Source organism: Nylanderia fulva, unplaced genomic scaffold (assembly GCF_048542155.1).
Source record: "Nylanderia fulva isolate GAGA-0341 unplaced genomic scaffold, ASM4854215v1 Scaffold16, whole genome shotgun sequence".
Lineage (NCBI taxonomy): Eukaryota > Metazoa > Arthropoda > Insecta > Hymenoptera > Formicidae > Nylanderia > Nylanderia fulva.
The window spans coordinates 4515606-4542320 of record NW_028189835.1 but is presented as its reverse complement, the minus strand read 5'-3'; the positions used below and the strand labels follow the sequence as shown (position 1 = coordinate 4542320).

Genomic DNA, 26715 nt, shown 5'->3' with positions numbered 1-26715 from the left:
AAAATTGTTGACGTAACGCGAAACGTGAATTAAAAAAAAAAAAAAAAAAAAAAAGAAATTAAAACGCAGGGAAAAACGGAGGAACGGAATGGTTAAGCTGCACGTTTTCCATCACGCACCATTTTTATGCGTTGCAAGCTTAATATGCACCTGCGCGCGCACTCGTTAATGCATTTCCCAGCATAGATAATCATGCTATGTTGAACGTTACGTAACGATAAAATCGTTAATGCCAATGTGAGATCTGACACATTCCCCCGACGAGGCACATTTACCTGTACGGCAAATCTGCCTCTGATAAAACCGAATTAACGAGAAATCTATCTGATATGTGAAATGTGGAAATTATCTTAAGATGCGAGTTGTGCAATGTAGCTCGAATAATTCATAGCACTTAAGATTTACTTTGATACGCGATTAATATTCTTTCCAACATCAAAGACAGATTTTTCGCAAGAAATAAATCCTAAATGAAAAGAGCTTAAAAGTTATCTCACCTTAACAGAAAATGCACCTCGACTTTTTTATTACCAAGTTAAAAATTAAAAGATTAAAAATTAACTTTAACTAAAACAAAAAAAACTAATTAAAAGCATTTACTAATTAAAGGAAATTTTGTATGTGCATTAAAAGTTTCAATATTTTATATACTTAGAATTATTTCTTTCTATAAAAAAAAAATGAGAAAATGATAATGAGAGAAAAGATTTGTCTAGTCTTGATAATATTTTGAATTACTGTGCATATCGTGCATGAATTATTAGTAACATACCTGTACTGCTTGTGCCTCCAGAAGTCGTGGATGTGGCGACCAGATCATCCGAGCCCTCTGAATTTTGCGGAGGCGTAGGCGTAGGTTCCGGAGGTGGACCCTTAACGGGTGGTAAGGTCGGTGGTGGTGGCGGTGGGTGCTGTATCAGTGGACCAGCCGGCTGATAATACCCTGTGAACAAAAGAGCAAGGTGTGCACTTTCCTAACTGATCGTCTTTCACTCCTAATTTTCAATATCGCTTTTCAAACTACCATTGTACAATCACGTTTTATCCGTGTTACGTAAAGCGTTTTTTTATCAGTCTGTATAATAAAAGGTCTATATATTATATCTCGCATGTATGTATGTATGTAACTGGTATATATTTTTATATCAATTTTATTATTTCATTCGTGTAGGACAATAAAGTGATCTAAAATGGATTATTAATTTCCAAGATGCCTTGTATTTGAGAGAACCTGGCTTCGCGAAATCTTTATACTTGAGCACTCAACGAGTCGATTTCTGGATATGATTTTTTTATGCGTGCGATATAATTTTTACAACTTTAAATTTGTTAAAAGCATTAGAGAAAAGTAGCGCGAATCGCAGCGTTGATAGGATAATGTCAAAGCGTTATACTTCAATAGTTAATAATCGTGGGAGGAGCGCGAATAAAGTCACGTTAAGTCCCTGTAATCCTCTCGTTCGTTCGAGTTTATCTCTCGGGTTTCGCGTTCTTCAACATTCGTTCTGCGTCGCGATTTTGCGGATCGCCTATTTTAATGGAAAAAAAAAAAAATGATTAAACTTTTGAAGCCGCACGGAACGTGCACAAACACGGGATAAATCGCGTCTGTCCTTCTGTTCTTTTTTTTTTTTTTTTTTTTTTCAATGAGCGGACGAACGAAACCGGCTTTCTCCGCGTGAGAGGAACCGACGATACTCGTGTTGCGTATCGTCGATTATCTGAAAGATCGTTCGCCATTTACTTCGCCCAATCACGACTTTATGTAGGTTAAATGTACGCACACACGCGCAGAGATGAGATGGGCGCAGCATCCGAGCGTATTCGCGATCTGATTGGAGCCGAGTCGAAACGGATGGGGTCTCGCGATGGACAAAGTGTGAGTAATACATATATTTTTTAGCACAACTTCCTGCTAGTGGCGTTTAATTTTAAATCATTAAATATCGACGACGTACATATATTGCTAATAATTGCACGATTGAGACATGTAAAAGATTCGTTTCTGTTATCGAATAAAGGTTCCGAGATACAGAGAGAATTTTCTCTTAGAATTTACCCTGAAAATCATGGTAAACGTGGGACAATATTTTAGAAACATTTTATGAGTTTCTCTGATTAATATATATATATATGGTAAAATTAATTAAACATGTTTTATATTTTATTGTAATAAATATTAATCAGAAAAAAATAAAATTCTTCCAATACCATTTTGTCACGATTACTGTGATTTTCGGAGTAAATTCTAAGAGAAAATGCTCTGTGTACTTATAATCAATTCAGGCCTCTTTTTTTTCATTGATTCTTTTATTTCATTGATTAACCATCGAATATTTGAATCGATATCACTGATTATTAATAACAACTTTTTGTTGGTCAATAATTTCTTATTCTATGCTTCTATACCCATTCTATTATCTCACGCATGTTGTTGATATGAATTCTTAAAAGAAATGCCTAATAAACCATTTATTTAAAACTAATAATATTGATTTGATATGAAAAATATTTATTTGATATAAGAAAATTATTTTCAAACCAGATAAATATTTATTAATTTAATAATCTTACTGTTATAACAGCATTACATATTTCTCCATATTTATTTTCAATGTATAACAATAAGACATATTAATATACAAAGTAATTGGATTAAAGGGACCGCGTGTACCAAAACTTTTGAAATATCTCAGAAATTGTAAAGTTCATTGTGCCATAAGATTAAAGGTAACAATATATATGTTGGCGTTATACTTGACACGTGTAACACTAATCGTCGATAACATCCACCCTCAACTTTCCAACTTTGTTGCACAATTGTATCAGTCAGACATCATTGAACACCGCAGCTTCCGCGGACACGTAAACAGAAAAGCAAAGTTTCGCAAATGCACATACCGAGCAAAACAACGGACGACTTTCTCGAATCTCCTTACCGGAGACTTGCGTGCAGTCGAAGATAAAGGCTCTGATGATGTCACGCGGTTATACTTACTCGCGCTGTTAAACTTGTCGAAGTTGTTAACGGATTGTAACCAGTGGCGGATCTAAAGCTACAGGCGTAACGGCATTTCAAAGTTGTACAAATATTGCTTTACTACTTACTGATTATTATTTACAAATATAAATAATATGACAAACGTTAATTAAAATGATTAAATAAATGTATTTCCTATATAAACCTTTTAAAGATGAATATCCGTTATCGGAGCTGTAAAACGTTCGACTGCTATAGATTCGTATAATAATTTAACAGGTTTAAAGTTGATTCAATTAACACTTTACCAACAATTCGATTTAATTAGTTTGATAAAAAAAAAACGCAATTACTCGATCGGCACATGTAAACAAGTCGTGAATCGAATATTGGAACGTTAAAAAGCCAAAGTTGAAGACGAATGCCGGTCTCTGCGAATGACGTCACGCGACAATCGATATTGCTTGCGCACACACCGATACGCAAGCAAGTACTAAAACCCCTGCCATCGAATTCATTAACCATTTAATAAGGTACTACGGTAATCATTGCGGATAAATCGCCACGCGGAATGAAAGGAATTATCGCCCTCGCATAGTGCTCACAGATATTTCGAAGAGGCGCGATACATTTATCATGAACGCGTAATAATCCTCTCCCGGCTTTATGTAACAAACGGTTATCTCGGCAAATACGAAAGCTAGCAAAAATTATTTGTAACGATAATTCGATTCGGTCAATTAAATAAATAATCGGACCGTCTAATATGTTCAATATATAATATTAAAAATAAAAACTCGTGATAGAAAAAAAGCACTTTTTGATCTCTCATACCGATCCATCAAAGCTTTCAAATATTTAAACTGCTAATCGAGGGTCCATTTAATGCTCTCGATTTTCGTATCGTCAATTAAATCGCTCTTTTTTTCGTTCGAGTTCTATCAGCATAAAGTTTTCTTTGATAATAATGTAAGTTAGAGATTACTTTGTCCGTCCCTCTTTTTTTCCCGTCTGAAAGTTTCCCGCTAAATTCATCCGCGCAATCACCCTGCACTGTAAAAAAATATGTAATATATTACACAAAAATATGTAAAATTACATAATAATAAGTGTAAAATTACACGATAAATAATAAAAATGTTTACCTTTTCATTATTTATCGTGTAATTTTACATTTATTATTTATGTAATTTTACATATATTTTTAATGTAATTTTACAAAATTTTTTTACAGTGTGTTATATTTAATTCAATTCGACCTTCGACTCGCCGAGTTGCAGGCAGCCACCTAACCGCGGAATAAACGAAATTCGCAGAAAGCCGGCGGTGTACAACACACGGCAGATTACTAATTAACCCCGGTAGCGGCGAAAGGCGGCGCGCTTATTCGAGATTAAGCCAATTAATGGTGTGTAGATAATTTCGCAAAGTGCGGGTCAAAGTCGAAGATAAAGTCGGGCGTGCCAAGGATGGCACGCGCGACCGACTTCGCGCGGTCTTGCGGCCCAACTTTTCGAGAACTGTCGAGGATGGCGAGATGAAGAAAGAAGAGAGACAGAGACAAGAGTTTCTGCGGATACGCCCCGGTATAAAACAGAGATATTCCTCTCTCGCGGCTGTATCGGAGCAATTCAAGGATGCCGTCGAGGACATCGTCCACGCGTATTAAGGTCGCCTGGTTCGGGAGAGATACACTCGTCCAGATATCGTATTGACGTATACTCTTTCTCAGTCCGCCGTTCTGTAGAGTTTCTCGAAAATTGATCCCGGAGATTGAACCGTTTGCCGTTTGGGTCTCCTCTTATCGGTGCGCGATTGTGTGCGCGTTTCACTCCGTTCTCTTTTTGTAGTTGAACATTTTTCCAGCTCCGATATGCCGGAATAAATATTTGCCGTAAAAATCTTTGCGCAAGTATATTTCTCGTAGCTTATTTCGAGATGTTTTATACGTATTTTCAAAATTTTGTATACTCTTTTGATTATACGAGAAACTGTACACATCATTTTTTTTTTTTTTTTTTTAATCTCTTTGAATGTAAATATCTTTTTCGAACTTGTGTGTAGTAATAATTTCGATAATGCTTTAATAAACGATTCTGATTCACGCGTCAATTACAGACGTTCGGGGCGTATATCCAGATTTATCTACCACCGTTCAGCATTATCCAAGTCATTAACGACTAAATGAGATCATCGCAGGCCCCATGCTGCATTTTGCTCGTGGTAGCATAAAATAATCATAAATTCGCGAGTCATCGTGATGTAGTGCAGCTAATAATACAGCCTGTTAACAAAATCGACGTTTAGTGTATCGCCGCGAGTAATAAATCGAGTCAAACTAGATTATACGAGGAACATCAGTTGTAGAAAACGAGCGAAAAAAAAACCGCTCAGAAGATCGACGTCTTCGCCATTCTTAATTCGCTTGGATTTCCACGTGATAAAATCAACGTAAAATACAGTCGTTCAAATTGCAAAATGATTCATGGAATGATCAAATAGCATGTAACTACAATCCAAAGATTGTTGGTCATTATTTTATCAAATATATATACCAAGCTGTCAATCGAAAATACGACCCACGTGTCCCATCGACCAGACCCTGAAGGTCTCCAGCGAGGAGTAAGGATGTAAATAAGAGACTGAAAATCCGAGAGATGGAGTGTATCGCCCTGACAAAGTCGAGATCGGCTGCCCGGCACTATTACTACTACTACTTGTTTTATCCTCTGCGTATCGGCGTGGCAAAAGTCTCGACTGGCGACTTACCGTAGCCTAGAGAAGTCAAGGACCCGCCAGAAGCACGTAGGTGCTGGCTGACGGTGTCGTTGGACTCGGAATAGAAAATATCAGAAGGGGGGATCGCTTCCATGTTTCTCTCTTTCTTTCTCTCGCTCTCTCTCTCTGCGGACCAGGGTGTAGCTCGATGAAAAAAATTTCCCGACTTTTTCAGATTTTCCAAGACCAGAAATTCATTTTTTCCCTGATTTTTTGTAGTAAATTTTCCAAATGTATAATTTGCATATATGTATCTATATGATAAATCAATTAAATGTTAAATCGTGAAATCCTTGAGATATTTTTGTCAACAATAAAAAGGTTCGGAAGTTAAAGAAACAAAAATTTAAATCAATTATGTCACTATAAACTATTTAAATAGTCACCTTTTTTCTTTATATTATATCGAATTTTGTTAGTTTTATCTCTATTAAACACATTGAAATGAAATAATGTAGATGAAGTTTCGATTTTTACCAACACAGAAAATTAGTGTATTGAAAGTCAAGAAAAAGTTGATATTGATTTAATAAAAAATATCAAATTATTGAGACAAATGTAGAATAATGTGAAAATTTTCTCCCTGACAATTCCACATTTATATAAAATTCCTTGACCGCTAGACAGCTTGCGGACGCATTCGATGATTCGCGGTCACCGAAACTGGAGATCGCGAAGATGGATTCCCGGTGGAACCGGAAATTCACGGGACCGATGATGATGATGATGACGATGATGATGAGGATGACGAGGTGGCGCGCGCGCGACCTCGGCATCCGATCGATAATTCGCGAATATTCCCGGCCCTTAACCGCTGTCATCCGATACGGGGTCTCTCCCCCTCGATAAGGGCGACGGAATGGAGGATTACTACTGGCGATGCGTCGCGAAGGGTCGATAGTCCAGATCGTGTTTGCGGTAACGCAAATCGAGTAACGAGTTTGCGATTGAGAGACCTGTCGCAATCCGGATTCGGACGAATGCCTACGATGTATATACGGGAGAGAAGCAACCTGCTATCTCGAAAGTACAATTATTCTAACATGTGGGAAAAGATAAGAAACCGATGGGCTACAATAAAAGGATTAAGCGATAAAAATTTATCGTTCGGAGAAAGATATCATTTTGGAAATTTTATTGCGACAGCACCGATAACTTTGCTTAACATTTTTTTCTACGTGATATAATTTAGAATAATATTTAAATTCTGATATATTATCGTGATCTAGCAAATATATCAATATATTGTTCAGTCGCACGGATGATAAAAAAAATTATGTAGAACATACGGGAACATTTTCATCTTTAAGATATATGAGAGTATTAATTATAAAGTTATTTCCAGATCCAGTTATATCTGATCGCGATTAGCGATCCAGTATTGCTGATTTTACTTGTATCTTAAAGTGCCTAAAATTGTGCATTGGCAAGGTTGAAAGAATGGAAAAGTACTAATGGAATGAAATATGTATATACCGTATAATGACACTAATTGTTATGTAAATCTTCTTAGAGAACGAGAAGGATCTACCACTACATCTCCTCCATCAACTCTTGATCAATGATATGCAAGCATTCGATTGTTCGATCCTTAATCGATTATGCAACATTATCCCGAGAAATGCGTATAATGTCTTGTAAGTAAGGATAAGCCTTATTAGCTGTTTATTGCGAATATTACATTATTAAAACCGCGATAAAACAACGAAGATAAATGTTGACAAATTGTAGAAGGTTTCAAAATTTATTTTCACTGTAAAATTATTTTCATATAGAAATATGAAAATAATTTTATGTATAAAATAATCGGTACGTTCGAATGATTGCGAGGCGCAAAAAAAACTTAGCGATGACTTCTCGCGTTTTCGACGATCGAACGAGATCGCGAAGTAAATAAAGTAGATTATTTAATTCTTAGTTCCTTATCCCTTAAAAGCGAGCGTAAAAAAAATCCACCGGTAGATTCCGATGGATTAAAGGAAAAGCTCGCGACGCTGATAACATCGCTAAAGCTGCGCTCGATAATTGAAGACTTGAAATGCGAAAGAAGAATTTTGCGTGTATGTGTATGTGTGTTTGTTTGTGTGTGTTACGAGGACATTCGAGAAGAGACATCGAAGAAACTAGCTTGGAAAGTTCCGTAAGTTGCGCGCAGCGAAACTTTAAGCGACGCTCGTGTAAATTTTGTTCGGAAAATTGTTAACGACCGTTGCAACGCGAAAAGTTATTAAGAGCCTTCCTCCTTATAAATAATACATGTGATGTGCGTATATGAGTAAGTGTACATATGATATTAATACGCAAACCTATATGTAAAATATAATAAATCTCTCTTATTTGAATACTCATTTATAATAATTTACATAAGTCTGTTTTATAACTATAACTTTGTGAACAATTTTTATTTAAATTATAAAATAAACTAAAAATCACATGAAAATTTTATTATAACATTTTTGCTTTGCACGAAGAAATTTAATTTTTTTATTCGATAAGAGGATAATATAATAAATTCATCGTCAAAGAGAGATCTGTATTGCATTATAAATTTTTCTCATCTTACATCGATCATAAGTAACCACTCGATTTGGTTTAACTTGATAAAATAATATAAAATAAATTATAGCGATATTTTAATAGTAAAGCAACAGGAATTTTTAAAATAAATTATAGCGATATTTGAATAGTAAAGCAACAGGAATTTTTAGATAAAATACTGTTTTTAAGAAGTAAAAATGCAATTTTGCGAGCATACATTTTTTAAATCATATCACGATTAAATGTGTGTGTATAATAAATAATTTTTAAATAGATCAAACGGAAAGCATATACATTTATCCAAAGCGACTGCCGCTCGCATAACTGACTGTAAACTATTATGTCGTTAGTGAGACATACGATTTCCCACCAAGTATACGCAAGCCAATAAAATACTCGTTGAAGGGATCAATTTTTCACTCGAACTCCGAGTCGTTAATTATTATCGCGCGCTCGAACATCCTTTACTTTCATTACACGATAATTCATTCGTGGCGCTCTCGATAAGATCAGCTTCGACTTTTGTCGTCTCAAGGTTTTCGCTGGAATCTGTTCAATCTGGCTTTTCAATATTAATTTTCACTAATACTTTTGTTGATTGATTAATACAATGTTTTATTATTCAAATTCTATGTGCGAGTTATATAAATACGCACGACACGTTAAAGCCGTAAACGACTAATGGTTTTCTTATACATTTAATAATCATAAATATGCGCAGAAATTCTTTCTTACTAAAATTAATTTTATTCAGTCTATCTTTCCTATGATGTTTTATTTTATTAATTATCTAATTACAAATTTCAGTCGAATCAAATTCTATACTCTTCTGTTATCTGATGTCGTTTAAGAACTTTACAAATTTCAATGAAACTTTCGAGCAATCGGAAGCCTGCAATTATTCCGAGATCCTATTAATAATCATCGCGGAGCGTGCGTAGGAATTAAAAAGCTTGTCGACAATTAATGGCTCCTCCTCGCTACTGCGTGGGACGTGAAGGAAAAACAAGATTGGCGATGTCGACACGAGCGGAACCGACAGACCAAAGCCGTTCACCTCGTAGCGCGGATGCCAATGATGACGTCAGTCATCATCTCGACGAATTGACGAACGAGAGGGTCGGATACCGAAACCAGGAAGCGCCGAAACTCGTCGCCACGAGATATCGTCATGCGAGAATGATTAGAGACGATGAGCATCGGTTAATACAACGAAAAACTTTCTTCTTCTTTAGGATGTCGTAAACGATCTCGCGCGGATTTATGTGATTGTCGTTCAGGGTGTCCAGCAGACTCAATAAAAAAAATTCCCTGACTTTTTAGTATTTTTTTTTTCCAAATATGTAATTTGCATATATCTATATGATGAATCAATTAAATCATGAAATCCTTGAGATATTTTTGTCGACAATGAAAAGATTCGGAAATTTTAAAAAATTATATCATATCAAATTTTTTAGTTTTATCTCTATCAAACACATTGAAATAAAATAACACGACGATGAAAATATAAATTAACGAACACGCTGTAGATGAACCGATTTTTAACAACACAGAAAATTAGTATACTGGGAGTCAAGGAAAAGTTTATGTTTATTTAATAAAAAATTTCAAATTATTGACAATGTGGAATAATGTGAAAAAATCCAGATAAATAATAAAATTTCTTGACTTTTCCCTGACAATTCCAGATTTATAAAATTCCCTGACAAATGCCCGGTTTTCCAGACTTCCCTGACCGTTAGATACGCTATCGTTTTATCGAACAACGTGCGATTAAGCTCTTGCAATTTTCTAGTATCTTAATCTTCTAGTATCAAAGTTTCTTACAAGTTCCTCTTCAAACTATCCTTTCTTCGTGTTTCAAAGAGGCAAAGATTAATCGGTAAATACTCTTACGCGCGATTATGATCTCATTTTACGATTTGCTCAGCTATTTAGCAAAATAATCGAACAAGACTAGACGAAAAAATAGAAAATAAGCGTCGTCATAGAATCCTTCACAACTAGAGATATAGAAGATGTCTTTAGATATTGAAGTAGGATAATTGCCAAGTTGTCTACTTTATATAAGAAGAAAAAAATCTTGAGTTACCTATAGATAATTAAGATTTCGGAAATAAAGTTCTATACATATAAATAGATAGCACAGCACAGAGAGCGTTTTATTTTTATGCAATTTAAATTTCATGAAATTTAAATAAAATTCAACAAATGACGGCTCATATATATTGTGTTTGAAAGTAACTCTTATATGACGCAGAATACCGCGGTGGCCTTTTCTCTCGGACGAACTTTCGAAGTCAGAGCTATCTGAGCTTTGGCATGAAGGGAGATGCACGGTTGCTTTTATACGGAGGAAGGCTTCCAAAATGCATTCCCATTATTCACGACTTCGGCGCAGTTTAGCTGCGCTGTCCGTATGATTATAGCTTTATTCTCCGCGAGTCTCACTGTCGAGCAACACAATTAAACTTTGTTATGCAGTTGTGCGCAGTGTCAGGATGAAGACACTCAAGAAATTAATTATGTTTGTTCATTCGTCGCACAGGTACACCGTTCTACAACTCTGTCGGATTTACCAAATTCAATTTCCCGTTTGCATCGATCTTTCCCGTTCGCGAACCATTGTGCCAATAATGCAGGACGCTCGCCGTTCTTCAGACTTCGAAAGCTTTAACGTGTAACATTCATTTTCACCCTCTCTTTTTTTGCGAACAAATGTTTTCCCGTCCAAGTTCTCGCTATTTGTATTTCCACGAACGTACAAATATTAATCAACGCCGAATGTGTGCTTCGATACTCGATTGTCGATTATATAGTGCGAAGCAGAAGAGAGAATGTTGAATTAATACGACCACCAAAGTTGAGCGGTAGAATCTAGACTCTACAATTCCAAGGCTCCAACTAGTCGCATCTCCTAATTAATCTGTGTACCGACGTCGCATTACAATCGAATCCAAGTCGCGCCGACTCGTGCAAGTCGTAGTTCGGACAAGTGTAGGACAGGCTTTCTCTTCGCTCGCGAAAATCATCATTACATCGCTTGCTCTCGCGAGCATTTTCATTAAAAGTCGGTGTAATAGATAGGTATGTCAAATCATAATAAGCGGATATATATATATATATTGTACATACGAGCGCGAGATTAAACTCCTGTCGCGTCGAAGAAACGTTGACACCAGCGGAGGATTTTGTGCCGTTAGTAGGCCAATGACTTCTCGTCGCCTCGGTGCTACCAAATCCGCTCTAAAAACAACGAAGCGACAAAAGTCGGGCGCGGATATGACACGCTCGCGTAAATTACGTCGCTCGCGGCGCGAATTAATCACTCTCGCCGTTTTCCTCTTTTCTCGTCCAGCGCGAGATTTCTTCTTCTTTTATTTTCCTCTTTTTTTTTTTTTTTGCGTAAATCGATTTCAAGATCTTCCTCTTAATATCTCGGGAAAGAAAGAGACTGACCCTTTGAAGCTTTTAATGAAATAGCGCGATGTCTCGTTCTTTCTCCCTTCGCGAGCCTTCATTAAATATACTCCTTCAACTCGGGTGTTGCATCTTTCATTTGCGATCCACAAGCAAACGTATATGCTTGCGAAAGCATAAAGGTGCCTTTTCATACGCACCATGCTGCAGCAGCAAATCAGTCACGCGATCAAAATTTATTAGAGAATCTTTCTCTGTTCTCTTATTATTTCAAGATTCAAATTACGGTTTTTGCTTTTATATTTTCATAATAATCTTTTTTATTTTTTAAATCCATTATTTAACTAATATTATAATAATAATAATAATAATTGGAATTAACCAGTTGCGTGTTCTTCTTGCTTTGCTGTTCGTTCAATTAAACTTTACCAATAACAACAAACTGCGACAGCATGCTGCACGTGAAATGCTACCTTAACAACTCCGGCACGCGACTCGTCAATCTCGTCGTGATGCAAAACAGTCGCGGATGAAGCGATGGATACGCGATCATCGTCTCGCTCCAACAGTCGACGCTACATTTCTCATTGATCCGTGATAAATGACGTTTCTCCTCGTGCGGAACGTTATAAATCGTTTTGATTATGCGTACAGTTGATTGCAGAGCGATTACGCGGTCGTTTGACGTTGATACAGATTAGTCAGTCATTCCACCAGAAACTGGGGCCCTCTCATCAATTTCGCCGTGTCAATTAAGGAAAGAGAAAAAGTCGGGGTAAAATCTGTTTCATTCGTCGCGCGAAAGCTTTTTAAAAAAATATCGTATATGTGTCAATATATGTATACAGAATAATTTTATATATTAATCTTATTAGAAATAAGTGTATATTGTAAATTGCTTATTATACAGGGTGTATCTAAATAAGTGCGAACATTTTTAAGATATGATTCTTGGTCGAAAATTAAGAGGGATTTCTTATATAAAAATATACTTTTATATCTCTTCCTGAGGAATTACACTTTTCTAAAGAGGGATGCTTTTTTTCTCCAATTTCAGATTAATTAAAAAAATTGTTTAACGGAAATATCCACCAAGTTTCATTTTTCTAATTTGTCTGAAAAAAAATAAAAACTTAATTTTCACCTCCTTTAGAAAAGTGTAACTCTTCATGGAAACCACCCTTAATTTTGGACAAAGAATCACCTTCCAAAATTTTTCGTACTTATTTAGATACTCTATAATTCATATATAAATTTGCAAAAAATTATATAATCTTGAATTTGAAGAGAATGGCCTCTTATAAAGAATATTTTTGAGAAAATCTATAAAATGAAGTAACATCAAAACCGTGTCTTACAAATAATAATCGTGTATCTTAAACAAGACGTGATATCCCGAGTGAATAAAAACATCGAGTGCGATCTTCATTTAAGACAGATGGACCTCATCTCTCGGATGATTTATCGAAACGGATTGCGCGTTAAATGCCGGATGTAAACGCGAAATTCGGACTCGCTAAAAAGATCGATGCGGCCGAAAGGAAGATAAATCAAACGGAACGCGAACAACAATCGAAATGCGTGCTGTGGCACGTGACACCGACGGGGGATTTGTGCCGTTAGTGGGTCAACAACTTCGCGTTCTGTTTTCACGCTCTGCGGATTTTGTTCTCGCTAAACCTACCTGCGAGATGAAGTTGCGAGCGAGAACGTACAATCGCTCGTGCTGCGAGTCATAAATGATCGAACGCTTCTCTTTATCCATCCTTCGATATATTTGTTTTATATGTGTCGGGAAAATCGCGACGCGAGTGTTCTTCAGCGACAACGAATGAAATGGCAAAAGGTCCCAGGTGTTGAATAATATATCAGGAGGGGCTCTTGAATTAATAAAAAGATCAGATAAATTCTTAGGTAATAAAGAAACCCGTGACATTTTTTTGCTTGCAAATAAAGACGCCGAATTATTAACAGAATTCAAATCGTATAAAATTCTTTTATGTTTCTCAATATCGAAATCTATTATTCGCAAAGCTTTACATAAATTCATACGGGAAAAAATCGCTTAGTTACATTCATTTTTTTAGACACTATTCAAACGCTATTGTTGAGCAAAAATACGCATTTACGTGCAGTATAAATTAAATTTCGATATTAAACTTAATTCTCTCTCTCTTTCTCTATTTTATAAAGACAGACGTTGAATTTATTTAACGTTTAACTAATACATCTCTCTCTCTCTCTCTCTCTCTCTCAAAAAAAAAAACCAATTTTACATCTGCTGCACATGATCAGCCGATCGTCAAACACTGCAGAGTTCATCGTGAAAAATTGATTATAGAGTCGCGAGATAGAGTCGCGAGTGAAAAATGGAATGACAATTTAAAATGTTGATAGTGAAACGGGAACAGATTGAACTAGATGTCATGAATAAGTGTAATGAACGGGCATGGCGGAGAGGAGACACACACAGACACAGACAGACACAGACAGATTCGCCGCCATCGTGAGGGATTTGTGCCGTTAGTAGGCCAGGCCTCGCCGCGTTTTCACGCGGGACATATTTCGTTCTCGTTAAATCTACTCGACGAGTCGTTCATTCCGCGTACGGAGAAAGAATCGCCTGTCTTGTACACGTTACATTCTTATCCGTAGTATTCAGCGGACAAATGTGTTTGCTCTGTATATAAGGAGTATATAACGGAGAAATTCTTTCTCCCGTCGATTTTTTGCACATCGAACGTGCAATAAATCCAATGACGAAGCATTTTCGTTGCCTTTTAACTATCTCATTCCTTTTAATATATATTACATCACATGTCGGGTCGAAAAAAATTATACAGAATTGACAGTAACTATTAGCAATTAAATTTCCTGAAATAACTAATATACGTCGTCATGAAATATTTTATATATACATGGTTGGTATATTACTATTTTTATAGCTAATAAAGCTATGTCTCTAAATGTCTGATATAATCACACATTTTGATCATTTCTTATTTTCGCTTACCGATATCTCCCTCGGTCTCTCTCTCCTATCGTTAACTATTGCATTATTTCTGAATAAATCTGAAAGACGGAGGAACAGCGTAGCAGAAAGTAACTCTCTGCCGGATTCATCCCGGAACGACTTCGTTATTAAAAGATTAATCGCAAAGTTTCCGTCACCGAGTTTCGGAGACGTGGAAGAAATCCCGGCAAAGTGAGACAATGGGGCGACTTCTTACGTAAGGTTCGCCGGAGAGTAAAAGGGACACTTCGAAACAACAATCCGCGCTCCGATATGGTCTTTTCGTGTTTCAAAGACGACTATCTTCCTTCCAGCAATCATCGTGATTACCACCGGCAAGTTCAAGCAGTTAACGAGAGGGGAGCCGAGTCGGGAAGTAACTATCGACCCGCGTAGAATCGCAAGTCGGGACACTAACCGTACGGTTTTATGCCGTTACTAGGTCAACCCGCTCGAGCGCGTTTAAAAGCCGAAAAGAACCGCCGAGCCGTTCGATCGATCATAATTAGCTCGCGGTTAATATCTATTTGCTGTCCGAGAAGATGGGAAAAAATAAGAAGCGATCATCGCGAAAGCGTTCCCAAAGGTCCTCCTAGCTTTCACCCTGCGGATACTCCGACAATGCAGTTTCTATCCAAGACTCTGTGGAAACGCGATGAAAAAGAATGAAAAATAAATTTGCGTGTAATTTGGTGAAATATCGCGTTTACGGTTTGAAGTGATATTAAAATATAACCCGTGTGTTATTTTAAAGTCTCTGTTTTATTTAAAAAAATATACTTTTCTTTGTTTCAAACATATAGAATCATTGTAGCTTGAACATTTTTAAAAATGTTCAAAGAGAATGTGTGTGTGAAAGAGAGAGATACAGATTTATATAGCCTCTGTGATTAATTTAACGTCAGCACTTTTTCTTGAAAGAAAAATAATAGTCAGCATTTCTTTTCGAAAGATAAGATATCGTCCACTTTGTCTTTGTATATATAGTATATGTTAAGCTATACAAAACTATTGATATAAGTAACAAATATGATATCTTTTAGAGACATGATATCTCTAGATATAATACCTTTTGTCAAGACTATTTTTCGATTATATATATCTTTAATTTGATTTTCTAAAGAGATTATTTTATTTTAATCTTCAAACAATTATATATAAAAATTTCTTTTATATAAATAAATATCTATTATACATTCTATTATATAAATACGTATGCCACCATTTTATTTAATTGAATTTTATATTTCTGAGAGAGATAAATGCGAAAAAATTACATTATATTTTTATCGATATTCAATTTGTAGACGCATTTAAATCGAGTAGCTACTTCGGTGCAAGAAGGAGATTTCCGTCGCGAAAAGTATAAGTGATCTTTCAAGTCGTAAAACAATTCAGTCCACACATTCGAGTTATCACGCGCGCGCGCTCTTTCAATATATAACGCGTGATCAAAAAAGCTCTCGACTCTATCAAGATTTCCACCCGGTTTTTCCACCTCGAGTTCTTTTACGATGGACAACGATATGTGCTGTACGTGATTATGATTCAACGAAGCGAAATATCCGTCGCATGCTTGTTGACATCATCATTTTCGCCAGTTCCAAAAGCTTTATTCAGAAAACAAGAGAACTTTCCGCTCGTAAAAACAACACTCGAATCAGTCATGCGAATGATAAAATTACATTACACCTCGATTTACAACTTTTTGTGAAAGATATCATTTCATTTATCTCGTCAACTAAACGGAAAATGTGATTTGTGACAAACGGAAGAAAAATCCAGTTATTTTCTACTCGTTTTTAAATATTTCTGAATTTTATATCCCCATTAATTATCACAGTCTGAAATTTCGATAAAAATTTTATCGCAAAGCTGTTCTACTCGTGATTGCATTTGGTAAGTTTTATACTTTTCTTAACAACGCAATCATAGAATTTCGTTTAAATTCGACAAAAATATCTTGGTGTGTTTTTTATATCACACAGAGAGAATTTTCTTTTACTCTGAAAATCATGGTAATCGAGAGACAATATTGGAAGAATTGTATAAGAGTTTCACTGATTAATATATTTTACATCTTATTGTGATAGATATTAATATTTTTTATTGTGGTAAACATTAAACAGAGAAATTCTTATAAAATTCTTTCAATACCATATCGTGTCACGATTATCAGAGAAAATTCTATGATTTTCAGAGTAAATTCTAACCGTAAGAGAAAATTCTCTCCGTGCAAAAATAAATTATTTTAAAATATTTTCAAAGTCTCTCAATGCAAAAGCCTGATAATTAACATAAACAAAATATCTCGAAATTCACAAGTTTAATTTCAGTGATTTGACAGATTTGCTGAATTTAGAGTCAATTTTTATTCAATAAAAAAATGTTAAAACGCCACTTCCACGTATTAATTTCATAATTCTTTTCTAAAAAAGACTGATATCTCTAAATCTGCATATCTCACAAATGTTCTACGCAAGGATTAAATATACCTATATATATGTGCAACGAGGATATATTCGCGGAGAATCGGACGATCGCATTTGGCGATAAATACACCGGTGAGAATATGCGGGCCTCTGATACAATAGGATGCAATAGGATTCATGCCTGCACCGTTACTAGGCCAGCTTGTTCGCGCGAGTGCGCGCTCTATTTTCACCGTTCAGCGCGTTTAATGTTCACTTGCTTGATCGTCGAAGAATATCGCGTCGCGCATTAAATGCCGGGAACCAATGTCGGATGCTATGCTGGAGCACCTTAACTCGTTTATCAATTTCAAGGCGCTGCCTCGCTTTCCTCCTCTCGCTCCTCTCGATGTCGTACAAATCGAGAGATTTAGATCAAGAGAGACGTGCCATCTCGCGTTATCCATCTCCGCGAGACGAAACGCTCTCTCGAGACACCGTCGACGTCGTTTTTCGCACACTGTACTAATCCCGACGAAACCTCTCTTAATACACGACACTCTCGGCAGCGCATTATTCATATATATATATATATATATATATATATATATATATATATATATATATATATACATACACTGTAAAAGAAATATGTAAAATTACATAAATAATAAATGTAAAATTACATGATAAATAATGAAAAGATAAAAATTTCTATTATTTATCGTGTAATTTTACACTTATTATTTATGTAATCTTACATATTTTTTTACAATGTATTATATATATATATATTATACATTGTAAAAAAATATGTAATAATAAAAAATATATATATGTGCACGTTTGTCACCGTATAAAAATACCTCGATGTGCATTATTACGGCAAACTCATATCTGTCTAACTCTCTGCGCAACTGCGCGATACGAGATTTTCAAATTTATATTTGAAAAGATACAAATACATTTTCACATCGTATATTACGCGTAACGCGAAGGCAAATTCAAGCATTATTCATCAACGTTGTGAATTAAATGATTCCGGTAAATTAAAAAATTTAACGATGTTTTAACTATGTAAAATTGCTTATCAAAATATTTAATATGAAACTTTTAGACATATCTAACTAGGAATTTCGCACATTCTCAAACTATTTCGAATTTTTTTAATTCAGTGTCTAAAGTCATAATAATAATACACATAATCGCGAATAAGATATAAAAAATATTAATAATGTATTATAAATTCGCGTTTATTTAACGATACATCGGGGGAAAAACTTTTTAACAAATTATATTCTGATATCAAGCAAATGTGTGCGAGGAAGAGAGATCTACTTTATATATATTTAAAAACTTCACTATCGAAATTTTTAGCAACAGTAAAACTCCGGAGATGGATATCCGTAGAGAATCATCTTTCATTCTGTGCTTATCGAATTTTTATTATCGAGAATCGCTTTTAGAGAGAAAAAGAAGTATCTCCAACCAGATGCACATTCTCGTCCTCGAAAAGTGAATCTCTCAAGTAACGAATCTTAGTTTATACATTCCGTTGAGAGTTTTTATTCTCAAAAAATTATCTACCAAATAAAGAATACTATAATTGAAAACAATTACAGATTTCTCTCAATCTCCGATTTCAATGAAAATTCTGCAAAAGTATATAAAATCGCAGAATTACAAAGACAATTCCAATTTCGTTAAAATTACGAAGACTCGGTACATAATTATAAATATCGTCGAACGAGAATAATTGCTTCTCGCGAAAATTTTTAACTTGTCAAACACATATTTTCTCTCCGTCTTGAATTGAAATAAGCATCGAATTTTCGCGAATATTTCTGGAAATAAAAGGCACTCGGAAGTCTGTTCTCCACATGCGACGGTGCACACAACGTTGACATCCGTTCTCTCTTTACCCCTTCCTCGGGCCTTCCACGGCGGAAATTCTTTTGTCGCGTCCCGGTAGCGCGACATACGATAGCAATATCAGGCGATAAGTGTCAAGTCTAAACCTGGCTTAACGGATGAGCGTCGACGCGGCTTTCCGCGGAGTGACGGATAGTTGCAAAATATACATACGGAACACAATGGCCCGCTTACAGATTACTCGCGCGACGCGATAAATCTGCGCGAAATGCAGGATTTCGAGTACGACGATGGTGTGACGGCGCGCCATTTAGATATCAGGTCAAAATAGTAGTCCGCGGTTGCGTTTCCTGTCCGAGTTCCCGTCTTCTCAGAAGAGAATATATTTATAAACGTTTATTTTTTTTTTATCACACATTCGTAATTACAGCTGCCTGTCTCTCTCTCTCTTTCTCTGTCACAGAGCAAATGTTATTTTGAAAATGCTTAATAAAGGAAAGAATCACTTATCGTATAATTGTACAAAGATAAGAGATATAATTTCTCTGCAAAACAAGAAACAATCTTCCGCGCGATTTCTAAGAAAGTATACATTCTAAGCTACGTGGGTGTCCGCAGAAAATAAATTAAAATTAAAAAATTAAGGAATAAATTTTTAAAAAATTAATAAATTTTAAATAAATAAGAAAAAACAAAAATAAGAAATAAAAAAATTTTATCATGCCCCCTCATGGAAAAAATCCTACGGACGCCCATGCTAAGCTGCATCTGATTTTTGATACAACACGGACGGAATTGAAAGCTCGATATCTAAAGATATTCCATCGATTACCCTAGAAACGATTCTCTTGACATTTTCGATTAATATCAAGATACATGTTAAAATGAGAAGCAGCAATCTCCTAGAAATAGTCGCACCGTAATCTCGTCGTAACTAAAACTACTACGCCAGAGAATATCTTAGAGGTGGCGAACATGTTAAACAACACTTTTCGCGACAGCGTGAGGAAAGTATGCATCCCGTATGTATGAGATGTACGTAAAACTCGCCAGCAGCTGCAAAAGTGACGTAAAACAGGAAAAAAAAAGTACCGCGGACGAGGTCGGTGATAGCGAAAAACTTTCTTCAATCACCAAAGTTGCTCAGACATATCTCGATAGTAGGTTGCCCATAGCATAATTCTCTAGCTAATCGATATTGTACGAAGCCGGGTTGCGATCTCGATCAATGATAATTCACTTTCTTCAATCATGCGCCCAATAAAAAAAAAATACCTGAGCGAACTTTCTCGAGAAACGTATCTCCGAGCCTGGTAAATCGCACTCAAGAATTCATTTTTCATCAACCGCAAGATTTCATTTTTCACGTAGCTCTGAATATAATAGTTACGTGAATAGAGTCATGTCTGAGTGTAGAATGAAACAAACGTCGCAGCAGCTTGCGAAAAGAAAACGCCAAGTACTCACCGGAGTTCAACACATTTCTTGTCTGCAATATGAGGAGAGCTCGCGTAACACTCGTAGATAATATAAGATAAAGTTAACATTGTATCAGGGATGAACACACCGCAAGCAACAATAAAAATCTTACGCTTTTTAAGTCTGACAACAACTACTCCGTCTTGATAATTTTTAATAATTAATCATTTCTGAAGCTTCAATATAGATATAAAAAAATTTGTGTGTTCACGCGCATTTTTTTTTCACTAAAAATAAATGTATTACAATAATTTTTTTAAGCCGGAATTCATACTTCGATCTAATATTTAAATCGTCTTAAGTCGGAGCTTGAGATACTACGCAGTCACTTGATCGGTTGAATAGGATCGTAAGTCAACTCCTTCGACCCAACTTAAGACGATCTTAAATACAAGATCGAATTATGAATATTGGCCTTCGAGGTCGAGAGACAAAAGAGTTTGCGTGCCGTTTAAATGCCAACAATAAACGTTAGATTTGTATGCATGTCGCATGTAAAATAAAAACTTGCAAAAAGTCTGAGAGAAAGAGATTAATGAAGCAAAGCCACCGAGTTATTGCTCGGGGAGGATAGTTTGGCGAAGAAAAAAGTTGGCGAGAGATATTCTTAACCCGGTTATCGCCGAGTTAATTATCGCGACGCTCGCTCGCCTGCTTGCGGCCGGATAAAACCGCGGATGAAAGGTGCATTCGAAATGGGCGTTAAGTCGCGAACGAGCGAACGTGGGCGACCATGAATCACGAAACACACGAAGGCGCGTCGTCCTCGGGTCGCAGAGCTCGGAGAGTCTCCTCGTCGACGAGAAACTGGAGCACGACCGAGGACGAACGACGTCGCGAAAGCACACGTCGTTTTAACGCGTTAAAAGCGCGCATCCAGCCCTTAACAAAACCTGATGAGAGCATTATGCAGATTGACCTCCTCTGCCAATGTTTCTTCAAACTATATTCTTCTTTTATACACGGAGAGAGTTTTCTCTTGAAATTTACCTCGAAAATCATGATAACCGTGAGACAATAAGATATTGGAGGAATTTTGTAAAATTTTCCCTGATTAATATTTACCACAATAAGATATAAAATATGTTCAATTAATTTTATTATGTACATATTAATATTTTATTGTGGTAAATATTCAGAGAAACTCATAAAATTCTTCCAGTAGCAAGATTGTCAAGAAAATTCTTTCCGTGCAGAAATAAATTATTTTAAAATATTTTCAAAGTTTCTCAATACAAAAGCCTAATAATTAGCAAAATGTGAATGTCTTCATATAAAATATCTCAAAATTCACAACTTTAATTTCAGTGATTTCACACGTCTTTTGCTAAAGTTAAGTCAATTTTCATTTAATAAAAATGTTGAAACGTCACTTCCAGAAGACATACATATTTATTTTATAAGCATATAAAAAATCTTTTGTAAATATTACTCAGAGAAATTCTTCTAAAATTCTTTAATACCATACTGTCCCAAGATTATCATGATTTTCAGAGTAAATTCTAAGAGAAAATTCTCGCTGTATACAAACTGCGCGCGGGATATAGTTCTTGCTGAGCTATGAGGAGTTAGAAAATTAGAGCAAAACAAAATGAAATAAATATGTTTGTTTCACAAATTCTCTCTCTCTCTCGTAAAATAATTCTAAAATATTATGTAAGATTGTCGCTGTCTTTGAAATATTTCTGCGCTGGAAAATATTTCAAAATTATTATCGTATCTTGTATCTCGTTCAAAGGAGATGCGATATTAAACGGTAAGATGTTTTCTCTAAACAAAACACAAGAATTAAGAGATCCCTTCTATATACGCAGTCTTTATGTAGCAATCGAGTAACATTTTCGTATAACGCAAGCGTATGAAAAATCTTTATTTTATCGAGTATCCGTACATTCTAGAGGATTTAATATTGGAAAAAGAGAGAAAAGAAGGGAGAAATGAAGTCATAAGACAGCATTCCACGCAAAATTCCGCGCTAGCTGACTAGCTAGGAAGGAAATAATTCTCCTGCAGCATAGCGCAAACGTTCCCGGGTTACAAGGGTTAACACGTGTCGAGTCCACGTCGAACTTTCACTGCGTCATAGTGAATCTGAAGGCCATGACGCGATGATCGCACACGCAGCAACGACACGTGTAAATTTCCAATTCATCAGGTGATATTTAAGCGTCGGTTGCGGTTCCAATCAACGAGCGAGATAAATCGAGCTTTAATAACGCGAGTACACTCCGTCAGTTTACTTATCGAACGATAAACGTAAGATGTTATTGATCAGTGTCACTAAAAAGCATCGTACTCCGATTGAAAGCGAAACGGCGTGTGTTTATATACATAATCATTTCTGCAAATATTATTGTACATTCTCATCCATATTCCATATATTCCTCAGAATACAAGAATTGTTTGGGAAAGAAATTTCAGCACACCTACATATGCATACAATGTAAGTTCTGGAATAATTAGCGGTTATATTATGCGAATAATAAAGTGAAAGAATAAATTGATGTCATAAATGATACGAAAAGTGTCTCTGAAAGATATATGAAAGAGGAGAAATCGGCACGTGCTGGCCTTGTGTGCGTAAACAATTATCATGTGACATCTAAACTGTCTACTTTGCACGTTACACCTGAATGGACAAACATCAATGTAGTAAATGTTCACCGTATTGGATTTTTTTTCTCTCAACATATAGTTATGTAAGTTTGCTCTTATCTCGTATTACAAATTACTTACAAGTTTTGAACATTCTGGATATTAAAACTTTAACAATCTCCGATATATTGGTCAGATATCGACGCTGCTGGCAAGAAACCCGCCAACGGAAAATGCCCGCTTTAAATTAATTATTGCGCAGATATGGCAGAGGGAATCTTGAAGAAAATATCGATCTCGCTTCGCGCGATTACTCTTTAACGTTCGATATCGAATGAATACAAACGCTATTCAATACTAGCACGAATACAAAATGACAACGTTATAGATGCGGACTATCGATACTTTCACAGCACCCAGTGGTTGCATCCCTATACGGCCGCGGCAAATGTCGCAAGAGCAAAATGGTGGTGTGCTCGGTCGTAACGGAAGACGGAAGGTGACGGCAGGGAGGGAGATGTATATGTACGTGTACAGTGTGCCAGGAAACGACGGAGGTACCGTATAGCGCCGTTAGGAAGCCGTAATGCGGTAGGAATGAGCAGTAAGAATAATGCACCGGTCTGCTTCGCGCCGTCGGCGTCAACTAGCAGCTGAGTAACCTTAATCGGAGTATATCTCGTACATATCTCGGCGACCTCTGCGCGATGCTTGAACTTTCTTACTCTCTTTAAAGAGAAGATACGTAAAGATAGATTGCTCCAAAATCACCCAGATGCACCGCAATTCAGAGAAATCATCTTTTTTTTAATAGCTCGTTTTGCATTCAAAGTTGCTTTTGAATTAATATTCATTTTTCTTGTGATGTTCCACGTAATTCGAATTTTTGACAGTCCGAGTTTAATGTCAATTTCTAAAGAGGAGATACATAAATATGAATTGCTCCAAAATCACCAGAATGCACTGCAATTAAGAGAAATCATCTTTTTTTAATAGCTTCGAATAATCAATATTAATTTTTCCTACGATGTTTCATATAATTCGAATTTTTGACAGTCCGAGTCTAGTGTCAATTTGTAAAGAGCAGATACATAAATACGGATTGCTTAAAAATCAACAGGATGCACCGCAATCTTTCTTTTTTTTTCAAACTCTTCCCAATAACTTGTTTTGCACTCAAAGTTGCTTTTGAATAATCAATATTAATGTTTCCTACGATGTTCTATATATAATTCGAATTTTTGACAGTCCGAGTCTAGCGTAAATTTGTATCGAGTTGAAAACCGAACGGAGACTTGCTGTACTCCGATATCGAACCGGAATCGAAATCGTTGTCATTTTGTATTCGTGCTAGTATTGAATAGCGTTTGTATTCATTCGATATCGAACGTTAATCGCGCGAAGCGAGATCGATATTTTCTTCAAGATTCCCTCTGCCATATCTGCGCAATAATTAATTTAAAGCGGGCATTTTCCATTGGCGATTTTCTTGCCAGCAGCGTCGATATCTAACCAATATATATCGATGCCAGAGACACACTCGCTCAGGAAAGCCAAGTGAATAGACGCTTTAATGTTACAAAAAGCATCCCGGGCATACCTACGCGTATTCATCAAAGAGGCAGAGCGCGCAAGGACGTCATCCGCCTGCGCCGCGAAAGCCGAGCACATTGAGCTCGTCTACGTGTACTCGGCTGCTAATTGGCTTAGCCGAGGCCGCGTTTACCCCGGGTCTACCCGAGAGATCATCTCCGTGCTTCGCCTGTGTGTGCTGCCTGCCTCTTCCTCGTTACGGACGTGAGAGATCCGTGAGGAGAGACAGGAATGCACCGACGTTTCAGTCGGGCTGCCGAATGGCTCGTAATTTCGAGCGAGAGCTTTCATAAATGTCGCGTCCCGCTTTCGAGATTGAAAATTCCGCAAGGCGTTTGCCTAACACAATGTGTCGAATTATCACGGCGAATTATTACGCCGCGATCTCGGATATGCGGATGCGCGAATCCTCGCGATCCGAATGAATTAAATTTGGCTCTTGAGCCTCCGTTATTAGACCAGGGTCGTTTAACATTAACCTTGCGTAACTCGATTTTGCTCCTCTATCCGGATCACAGCCGGGTCCTATATAACTTGCTAGAAAAACGAACTGTGACCTAGAATTCGCTATTATTTCTGATCGACGTAACCTGGCAAGGAATAGTAGACAGAAGATATATTGTATATCCGCGAGATTTCATATTTCTGCATATATTCTAGATATAAACTGCTCGATTTCTCAAATACACAACTCACAAAAAGCATTGTATAAAAATGAGTTTAAAATAATTTGCGGAAGAATCGAATAATAATTTTCTGATAGAGAGATTATGAATTAATTATAAATGTATATATGTTGCTTGAACGATTGCTATAAATATACGAATCATTTAATTTGAAAGAAACGATAAACGCATTATTATATATTTCTACTATTTTTCCTATAAATACATCTAAAAATAGGTGTCTTTAAATAATTTGTAATTTATGTAGATAATTGTGATTTGATTTATGCAAAAAGCTTGATATAACATTTCGCATTTTAAAACAATTTATTCTCGTAACAAGATTATTCAAAGTTAATTATTTTTATATTATGCAGACTTAATTAAAAGAATTGTTTTGCTTTTTTGCTCATCATGCAACAATAATTATGATTAGAATCGCGATAGCGATAAATTAATTACCATTGACTCAATTTATAAAATTGAATCGTATCAAAAGCGTAATGTAAATCTTCTCTAATTATCCGAGCAAAATTCCGTAAAATTAGAGATATAAAGATTTTTGTATAAATATTTCATTGTCGACGGCTCATTAAGTTCATCCATCGAGAATATTTTCTCTGATTTACGAGAATATTAATAAATGATTATATGCGGTTAATTGCGGGATTGTTGCCGCCGTATGTTTTAATAAAATGCGAAACATTACATCAAAGTTTCTCCCTCTCTTTATATAATAATTTATAAATTCAATTTAAATAGAATATACATATAATAATATATGTTACAATACGCATGATTCAATTTATACGCGCGCTTTCTTGCACGCGTAAAATCAATATCTAATTAATTTCGGTTAGGTCGTCGATACGGCAATATCTTATATATATATATATATATATGCTGAAAAGGCCACGTCACACAGAAAGTTGGCGGCGACATACTTGGTCGTATCTCGAAATATATAGCTTCTCGTTTAAATAGAACAGTATTCAATTCTCCATGGATGAGATTATTTTTCTTTCAGATAAATATGCAAATGCAGACCTCACTTATCGAAATTGAATCGATAAAGAAAATAATTCTCAATGTTCTCTTCACGCGTTTCTTCACGAATGAATATTATCCGCAAAGAGATGCGGAATCTTTTAAATTAATGTAAAAATAAAAAAAATAAAGCGATAGGCTATATTACATTTGTGTCGTAAAAATTTAATTTTAAAACCGTCTTTTTCTTAATTAATACACGCTATCAAGAACGCATATTTTGTCCCGAAATAGAGCATTAAGGAAAAAATAATCAATAAATATTCTGATTTAATATTCATCATTCAGTTTGCAATTCATTTATAATTCCGTTTCATTTAT

General features: G+C 35.8%; 1 protein-coding gene across 2 annotated transcripts in view; it reads right to left on the bottom strand.

Moving 5' to 3' along the window:
- LOC114940205 (Histone gene-specific Epigenetic Repressor in late S phase) overlaps positions 1–26715 on the bottom strand; it is a 123927-nt gene that overhangs the window by 14596 nt on the left and 82616 nt on the right. For both annotated transcript variants that reach the window (XM_029314737.2, XM_029314736.2), the window contains exon 5: positions 773–943. In XM_029314737.2, coding sequence (XP_029170570.2) covers positions 773–943 — 171 coding nt within the window. The remainder of the gene's footprint in view (positions 1–772; positions 944–26715) is intronic.